General features: G+C 36.3%; 1 protein-coding gene across 2 annotated transcripts in view; it reads right to left on the reverse strand.

Moving 5' to 3' along the window:
- Positions 1 to 3,479: 3,479 nt before the first annotated feature.
- Positions 3,480 to 10,000, reverse strand: part of LOC144960499 (uncharacterized) — a 7,160-nt gene continuing 639 nt past the window's right edge. For both annotated transcript variants that reach the window (XM_078893662.1, XM_078893661.1), the window contains exon 2: positions 3,480 to 5,702. In XM_078893662.1, the coding sequence (XP_078749788.1) occupies positions 3,640 to 4,710 (1,071 nt within the window). In that variant the 5' untranslated portion in view covers positions 4,711 to 5,702 and the 3' untranslated portion in view covers positions 3,480 to 3,639. The remainder of the gene's footprint in view (positions 5,703 to 10,000) is intronic.

Genomic DNA, 10,000 nt, shown 5'->3' on the forward strand with positions numbered 1-10,000 from the left:
CGCTCAAAATGATCCACATAGTGAAAAACGTTCACAGTTTAAGAAATATCAAACGTCATTTTACTCAGCCTGACTCACGGATATGTCAACAGCTTTGATAAACAAAGAATGTCCAATCGTTGTACAGCAAGAAACCATGTGATCGATAACTAGGTTGGACGAAAACACGGATATAGATAGTATGTGCTTGGCTAAGAAGCTCACAACAATGCCATCCGGAAGTATAACGGACTAACATACAAAACTATGTGTAATCATGCACTTTTGTAGGCTGGTTAATACAGTTTAGTGAGAATTACTCATAAACGCGGATGGCTAAAAATAATAACAAAGACATGAGTGACGTCAACTTTATTCTATCTATAGATCGCTTCCACATCAAAGCATCATGTTCCCTGTCACCAACTCACGTATTCCAAGGTGTCTGTACTCTTATGGAAGGTGTCCCATCAAGGTGTCTATACTCTTATGGAAGGTGTCCCATCAAGGTGTCTGTACTCTTATGGAAGGTGTCCCATCAAGGTGTCTGTACTCTTATGGAAGGTGTCCCATCAATGTGTCTGTACTCTTATGGAAGGTGTCCCATCTAGCTGTTTTACTTTCTGTCTTTCCTTCCTTCTCTCAATCTTCGCTCGCATTTCAATATTATGAGCCTCGAGCCTTCTGTATGCGAGCCCTTCTAATGTTACTTGCCACATTTGTCTGCTATCTTAAGACAATGCGGTTTTCTTGAACCCCTTTTATAGCAACCCAAAACACATCGAGCCCAATAAGGGACCATTTTCTTTCAAAGATTTTTACAAAGATTTTTGTACGTCTTTTCTCCTTTCGAAAATATAAACATGAGTTTTAACATTTTGTGCCCTATGTAAATTTCAAAGTTCTTTTATCCAATACGTTCAAGGGTGGGGTTGGTCTTATAATTAGGAATATTGATTTTGAGATTTTGCTGGAAAACGACATTTTATTATTTTAAAAATAAAAATATTGAAGTCCATCTTCTTAAAATTGCTTATAAAAGCACGAAAAACACAGTTGAAAATGGCACAGTCTAGTAAGAAAAGTGTGAAAAACGGAAAGCTATTTTGCTATTTTCTCAATATGTCATTTTTCAAAGGGTATGGGATATTGTGTCAAACGTTTCTCAGAATCTATTCAATGAAATTGTCTGAAAATTTCCACACTTATCACAGAGATAATGAATTATGTCACCATAGAGAGATCTTTTTGAAAAGGTTTGTGAATTTTGAATTATAATCCAAATTATACATTTTTAAAACATTAATTTTGTCATAACATTTTGATTCTCAACTTTTTAATGTTCTAATATAAATTCCATAAGCTAAAGCTGTAAAAGAGGGAAGAATATGGAGGTAATTTCTTCATAATTGAGGTCATTTTAAAAGATTTCCATTACCACAATGATGCCATAATGAATTGGGTAATCAGGCCTGTAAATAGGTGCACGTTGGTTAAACTAATGTCTACAACCGGTTCGAAGTCCGGTGCTCCTCCAAAGTTACGAAATGTGATACCGTGATTTTATGCAGACATGCGGTATTATATTTTAAGTGACTTTACGAATTTTCAATACCGTTAGTGATAGACCAAACGGTTTTCTAACAATGCCGAATTCCTTTGATCCTTTCATCATTTGCAATAAAATGTGACTCAAACTTTGAAATGTTTACAGTAATGTTATGTTGATTCTCTTTCCCGTGAGGATTATAATCATAACAAAGTTGCATTCAGAGGAGTAGGGATAGGGCTGTTGGAAAACTATAGACATTACGAATTTAAAATACAAATTTGAGAAGTCGAGTGTAATTTGTATTGTCTGCACAGTCGACAATTTATTTTCTTTAGAAAGGGGAGCGAAGTGGCCGAGTGGTTACGGCATTGCACTGTAACCCAGAAGGTCCCGGGTTTGAGACCCGTTTCAGGCACTTTTTTTTTCTCTTCGGGAAATATTATTTACCCCCGATTTGATCACTCTAGACAACATTGGTGATTCCTGTTGACATCAGACATCTTTGATGGATTATCTATATTCCTTCGTGAAATCACCGAGGCGACGGGACCTGATAATGTCGTTGCAAAAGGCGGAAGTTCATTTAATTTAAAGAAAGGAACTCATCTCTTATGGCTCATTTGTGCGACTTTCGGATCGGAATGTCCTGGGTTCGAGCCTCGCTTTGAAGCTCTTTACTCACTTTCTCTCACCGTACTCAGGTGTAAAATGGCCGTTGACCACGTTGTCTCTACCGTAAAAATTGCAATATCGCCTTACATGTCTCGTTCTACATGTTACGTGTTGCTGTCAGTCAGGGACCAATTGTAAAGCGGTTTGAGCACCTTTAGTGGATATTGCGCAATATAAAAGCTCGTTTTTTTTGTTTGTGTTTCTAACACTCTAAAGTGACGGACATCTGGGTTTCTTCCTGTTTGCTCGACATATCGATAAGGAAACTGATCCTCTGATGATTTATATTGATGTTTAGCGTTTAGGATAAATGCTCACAAGTTGTGCCCGCCAGGTAAATCGTACAATAAGAAAAGTAATGTCATATATAAACGTTAACGATTGTAGCCTTTTGGAAGGACATAAGTGAGAACTATTCACTCACTTAGCTGTTAAGACAAGAAAAGAGCGGAATGACATCATCTTCATTCAATATATAGGGATGTTTCATGTTATCTGCGTTACAGTTGTACCTGTTGCAGACGTCACTACTATCTTGTGAACCGCACTAAGCACATTTAGAGGGTATTGCGCTACATAAAAATTCCCGAGGCAGTACTACAAACATTCCGTAGAACTCAGAATTTGTAGCTGCAACGCGAGAACGTTATAAATATTTTCAATTCAATGAAACTTCTTGATAACGGATTTCTTGTGCAGGAGCTTGGATATAAAAGGTAGTTGTTGTCCTTCGGAGCCACCAGGCCCATAGAGCTGGAGTTTATCCCACTTTCTATGGCGTGAAACGGACAGTAGCAATTGCTTGCTACCCTTTTGAAATAACGCTAGTCTATCGCAAAGTACTTCCTCCAGATCTAACAGACCCAGCTCCCCAATCACTGCTGAGTGGATGGAGGGGGGGGGGGGCATGGGGAGGATTCAGAAAAATATCTTGGCTGCAGCCAGGATCGATCCAGGTCCCTTTGCTTGTGAAGCGAGTGCTCTACCAACTGAGCCATCGGGATCCCCAGAGTTGGATAGAGAGGCGTTTAACGCATTGTTTTGTCATATTTAAGACACGTTAGTGGATTTTCAAGGGGAGATAATAAATTATTTTTAGACTTTTGTTTTCTTGGAATTCCGGACGTGTTCCAAACCGCTGCACAACCTTGTGAGTTTTCGTTGGGAACAAAGTACGAAATCCACAACACAAGAGTGTAAGAAATCTTTTATTCTCCCTCTCAATTGATTCTGGTTTCGTTATCTCTGAATAACAGACAAAAATACTTAAAAAATACATTTCTAAAAAAATGATTTTGGTGAAATTTAACTTTTGATAAGCTGACGTCACAAATTATTATTGTAAACTTGATATCATTACGCGTTAATATTTAAGGGTGAGGGGTAGGATAAGGACTACTTTGTGATTATCCAAGCATTCTCCAATCTGTTGCTAATTATTTTGTGTCAGAGACAAACCAAAGACATTTTGGAAAGGTCTCGACAAACGCCGTCCTATATCGTGTGGAAACGTTGACATAGAAGAAAAAGTTGATGGATGAATTGATGAGATTGAACACGAATCGGAAGTAGTATCCGGCGGCAAGAAAATTCCTGTTCCGGCCATTTAATGAAATCCCCGGAATGACTTGGACTACAGTGGCGGGGATGTGAGAAATTGTTAAACACACGATGAAAATACAAGTTGTTGTGATTACAAATTTCACCATTTCCGTTTCTTTGGAAGATAACTGTTTATTGCCTGTCGCTGCGTCATTTCCGGTAAGAGATGATGTCAGAGTGGCTGTATTGTGCTTCCGCCATTTTTGTAATTTTCTAAGCTTTTTTATCATGATAATGGTTGCCATGGTGACGATAATGATAGCAGTTGTAGAAAGAGTTGTAGTGACGACCACACTGTCGTAATAGATGTGTCGTTTGGAAAAGGGAGTCTCCACTAGCTTTGGCGCTGTGACGTTGGATATCGGGTTCAGGATCCAAATCATTTTGAAGGACGACGAGTAGATTATTTGGTTGGCGGCGAAAATGATGAACGTTATCAAGAGAATTGTGAAAGTACGTTTCGGTGTGAATATTGATTTGACTTTAAGAGGGAAAAGAACACAGAGGCTTTTTTCAAGGGATAAATACACAGTGATCCAGATACTAGTGTTGTAAAAGGCAGGGAAAATGAAAACAGTGAAGGTTAAATATGTACTACAGGTTATTCCCTGACGCCATGTTGCAAACAGTTTGACGATCGTGCACAGTTGTAGGGGAAACATTATCAAACAACTGAAAAAGTCGCATAGAGACAGGAAGAGAAAGGTCATGTTTGTAGTGCTGGTTGTCGCCCCTTGATGTAAGAATACTCGTATGTTGATAGAATTTGTGATTACTCCAAGAATGGAGAAAAACATTTGAGTAAAATCTAATCCTCGCCTGATTGACTTGTACAGGTCATCACTGATTAAATCTTTATGTTCAGACTGAAATGTCTGATAATTCAGGCTTAGGTTCGACGCCATCTTTGAAGATTTGTTGTTACAAATCAGTGACTTTGTATTTTTTGTTGTTCTTCTTTCTATGTCTTTTTTCCTTTTCTCCCGTTCTTGTTATTGTAATTACTTCCCCACCTCCTGCTGGGAAGGCGTGGCTTAGCGGTATGGTCTTTGTGTCGTACTCAAAAGGTACTCAGTTCGACTACCCGCCTCGTTGTGTGGCCTTGAGCAAGTCACCTCGCCCTAGCTCAATGTTGGGCGCTGCACCGCGGCTAACGCCTGGGTTATTCCAGTCTTCCCTTGGAATAGACTCTAAAGACAAATGTTCCCTTGGGGGTGAATAAAGGGAGGTTATTATTTATTATTTCTTCTCTTTTTCCCCCCTCTTCTTCTTCTTCTTCTTCTTCTTCTTCTTCTTCTTCTTCTTCTTCTTCTTCTTCTTCTTCTGCTGCTGCTGCTGCTGTTGCTGCTGTTGCTGCTTTTGCTGCTGCTGTTCTTGCTACCGTTGTTGTTCTGACCACTTTCTCCTCTTTCACTTATTATCAAGTCCTATTTTGATGCTTTGGTAAAATACTCAAAAAACCCCGTCAGCCGGGTACCATGTACCAACACACATCCGTGTAACCTTTAACGTCTATAGTTAAGTGAGAACTAATCAACGAAACGACTTTCTAAAAACAATAACAAAGAGCCGCGTGGCGTCAATTTTGTTTCTTTCTCTTTTCCCCCAAGTATGTTTTTAGACGGCACAGAAATAAGACAATTCCATTTGGAGAAAAACAGATTTGGAATAGAAGCCTTCACCAATATTTGAGCGACTCCAATCTTACCTGGAGTGAGGCACAGGTCTGTGCCAAGGACAGAAGAAGATGAAAGAGTGCTGTTGAGGCCCTATGCTTCGCCAGGAGCCAAGAGGCATTAGTCAGTAACTCAAGCCATTTGGAGAACTAACAGGTCACCACATATCTTGTGTTTGTCCTTCTTGCTTGCATCGAGAAGACAGAATTCTTTCCTGTCGGCTAGAATAAACAACACAACCACATTAAGATTTACATTCAATAACATTCAACGTTTTTGGGTGGTTTTCACCATTCGAATACCAATAATACATTGAAATTCCCTTCATTCGTACCATATGGGAAAATTGTCTCAAGGGTTCAGTCCTACAGTGCCGCAAATTGAGCTAGGGCGAAATGACCCTCCCAAGGCCACACAGCGCAGTGGCGGATGATCGAACTGGGTACCTTTCAGGTACAAAGCAAAGACCGTACGCTGTCTCTTGGCAGTTTGAATTGGCCTATAACAATGTATAAAACCTGTTGTAAGTAGAAGACTTTTGTCCATACTGGAATGAGGGAATGTCAAAGTGTGGCTATGTGGTCAAATGATATGACAATCACCTTCTAATTGGAAGGTCCTGGATTTGAATCCCACATTGACAGGTGCATATTTGAGTCATCGGAAAAGTCTTTTTGCTCAAATTCTCCCAAAGTACTCAGGTGTGACATTAGTTCCAGGCAGAAAACAACTTTTTATCTTTTAAAAAAAAAATGTTGTAATATCGTTAAACATCGTCATATCTCATCCTACATGTCAAATGTTGATGATGATAATGATGATGATGATGATGATGATGATGATGATGATGATGATGATGATGATATTAGACCTGCCTATATGTACACATCGGTTTGTGGCATTTTCATTCTTGTTGAAATAACCGTGGAATTCAGTTTGTTTGTTTGTTTGTTTTTTGTTGTTGTTTTTTAAAATTTCGCAAGATATCTTAATTCTATGAACCTATTGATTTTTTTTTACCCCATCAGACCCTTGTAAAAATGAATAAATAATAAAAGCCCCACACCAAAACTTTTCTATTTGTTTTGTATTTTGCTGCAAATTTTGTTAGTACGAGCTCGCTTGAGTCTTTGTTCAGCAATACATAGCTCAATTTAGTTGCACTCCTTACGCTGTTATCATTTCCTTAATAGACCTGACAAATTCCTATGGTGAAAAAGATTTAAATCTATTTCTAAATTTATGTTTTATACTCTTATTTATTCTCTATAATATCCTTAATTAGAACAAAAACCCAAACCCAAAAGCGTTAAATCTATTTTTAACCAAATTTACAAGACCTGACAAATTTATGTAACAAAAACAACCCAAACCGTTAAATCTATTTTAACCAAATTTACAAGACCTGACAAATTTATGTAACAAAAACAACCCAAACCGTTAAATCTATTTTAACCAAATTTACAAGACCTGACAAATTTATGTAACAAAAAAAACCCAAACCGTTAAATCTATTTTAACCAAATTTACAAGACCTGACAAATTTATGTAACAAAAACAACCCAAACCGTTAAATCTATTTTAACCAAATTTACAAGACCTGACAAATTTATGTAACAAAAACAACCCAAACCGTTAAATCTATTTTAACCAAATTTACAAGACCTGACAAATTTATGTAACAAAAACAACCCAAACCGTTAAATCTATTTTAACCAAATTTACAAGACCTGACAAATTTATGTAACAAAAACAACCCAAACCGTTAAATCTATTTTAACCAAATTTACAAGACCTGACAAATTTATGTAACAAAAACAAACCCAAACCGTTAAATCTATTTTAACCAAATTTACAAGACCTGACAAATTTATGTAACAAAAACAACCCAAACCGTTAAATCTATTTTAACCAAATTTACAAGACCTGACAAATTTATGTAACAAAAACAACCCAAACCGTTAAATCTATTTTAACCAAATTTACAAGACCTGACAAATTTATGTAACAAAAACAACCCAAACCGTTAAATCTATTTTAACCAAATTTACAAGACCTGACAAATTTATGACAAAAACAACCCAAACCGTTAAATCTATTTTAACCAAATTTACAAGACCTGACAAATTAATGTAACAAAAACAACCCAAACCGTTAAATCTATTTTAACCAAATTTACAAGACTGACAAATTATGTAACAAAAACAACCCAAATCGTTTCAAATCTACTTTTAACAATGTCAGAGACCTGGAGCAGTTTATCCCGGTTTCTATAGCGTGAAAGGGAAAATAACAATTGCTTGCTGTCTATCCGGATCGATCTCGGTCCCTCTTCGTGCGAATCGAGTGTTCTACCAACTGAGCCATTGAGAAGGCTAAAAAAAGACCGATATAATCAAATATAAAGAGAGATAAAATAGAATCAAATCACAACAAACACAAACGAAATCCATTATTTACAACAAACCACAAAATTCCAGAAGATATTAGGCGTGGATTCAATGCGATATTTATAAGAAGACTGATTCTCCAAAATTCGTGAAGTCAATTTTTCTACTTTTTGAGAGTTTCCATCTATGAGATAAATTGAAATGTAAACTCTGTTTCAAGCATCAAATGACACAAGAATTTCCCCTAAATTTATGTGAATTGAAAGTTTAAATGCGATAAAGTAACCAACGGAATGAAACATTTTAGGGGAAATAATTCTCATTATCTCAAAATGGGAAAAACGTGTTTAGGGAGTCTTGGGAAACCAGCAGCCATCATTTACACATTTTGCGTTCAATTGTCATCAGATCCTTTGGCCAACTGGCCTGCGCTCTGGTGTCGCTACTTTAGAGTTCCACGTTCGACTCATTTGTTGATTTCTTTCAGTTTTTTTGGTGAGCTTGATGTCGCTTTTTAAAAGTTAAAATAAAACTTTTTAAAATGTAAATCAACTATTTTACATTTGTTTTATTTTTGAAAATGAAAATAATTTTAAAAAAATCAATGTTAAGATTTATTTATTTTGCTGAAGACTTTTGCCAGTAGAGCGGAATAAATTTGAAGTTTTATATAGCGCAATATCCACAATACGTGCTCAAAGCGCTTTATTAGGGGGGCCTGACAAACAGCAACACACGTAGAACGAGACATGCCGACTGTTAGGCGATATTACACATTTTCCGACAGAGACGACGCTGTTAACGACCGGGTGCTGATTTATTTTACACCTGAGTACGTCAGAGAATGTGAGTAAAGGGTATTTTCCAAGGACTCAACTATGCGCCGAGCGAGGATCATACACAGGACCTTCTGATCGGAAAGCGAGTGTCCAACAAGACCAGAGAGCCGCACGAAGGGTTTTGTGTCTGGAAAGCGGAAATGATTGTCAACATTGGTGACAAGATAGAAATGTCTTGTTTTCGTGCTCCAACTACAATTTATAACTTTAAACGCATGTGACATGGAATAAAAGAGATAGAAATGCGTGTCTTTTATAATTGTTCCCCCAATCAGTCGTACATTATTCGTCTTTATAACAACAAGCAATCGTCATTTTTGACATTGTTTTCGCTCATCTACTGCCAAATAATGTAAATATTAATTTATTAATTTATTTGTTTTGCAATCTTATCAAATTTCAATTTCTAGTGACAGTTTTAACAGTTTTACAGTGTTAAAATTATTCATATAAAACGCGGTTCTGGTTGTAAAAATGCTCCTTATTTATATATACATCCTATTTCCATTATCTTTTTATCTTATTGTGTACATTATAAGACGTCGGTACAAACAACATATACCTTTTGGGATGTAATAAAGTATTATTATTATTATTATTATTATTATTATTATTATTATTATTATTATTATTATTATTATTATTATTATTATTATTATTATTATTATTATTATTATATTGTTATTATTGTTTTTATTAAAACTAATGAAATTAAAATCATTATTAAAGATACTCGGGGTTCCCGATAGCTCAGTAGATAGAGCACTCGCTTCACACGCAGAGGAACCGGAATCGATCCCAGGTGCAGTCGATATTTATTTTTTTTACCCCCTGTCCACCCATCCGTGATTGGGTAGCTAGGTCTGTTAGATATGGCGGAAAGTACATTGCGATAGACTAGGGTCCTACTAAAAGGATAGCCAGCAATAACTGCTATTGTCTGTTTCACGCTATAGAAACCGGGATAAACTCCGGCTTTGTCGGCTGAATAGCTGTGAAGGACTACACTCATTGACTATCTGATATATATAACACATACACACACACACAAACATATATATATATATATATATATATATATATATATATATATATATACACTCACACATACACATACACACACACATATATATATATATATATATATATATATATATATATATATATATATATTATATATATATATATATACACTCGCACATAGACATACACACACAGACGCACACACACACACACACACACACACACACACATATATATATATATATATATATATAACACTCACACATA

The sequence above is a fragment of the Berghia stephanieae genome, chromosome 15 (genome assembly GCF_034508935.2).
Source record: "Berghia stephanieae isolate SIO BIC M18660-M18661 chromosome 15, UCSD_Bste_1.3, whole genome shotgun sequence".
In the NCBI taxonomy this organism is placed as follows: domain Eukaryota; kingdom Metazoa; phylum Mollusca; class Gastropoda; order Nudibranchia; family Aeolidiidae; genus Berghia; species Berghia stephanieae.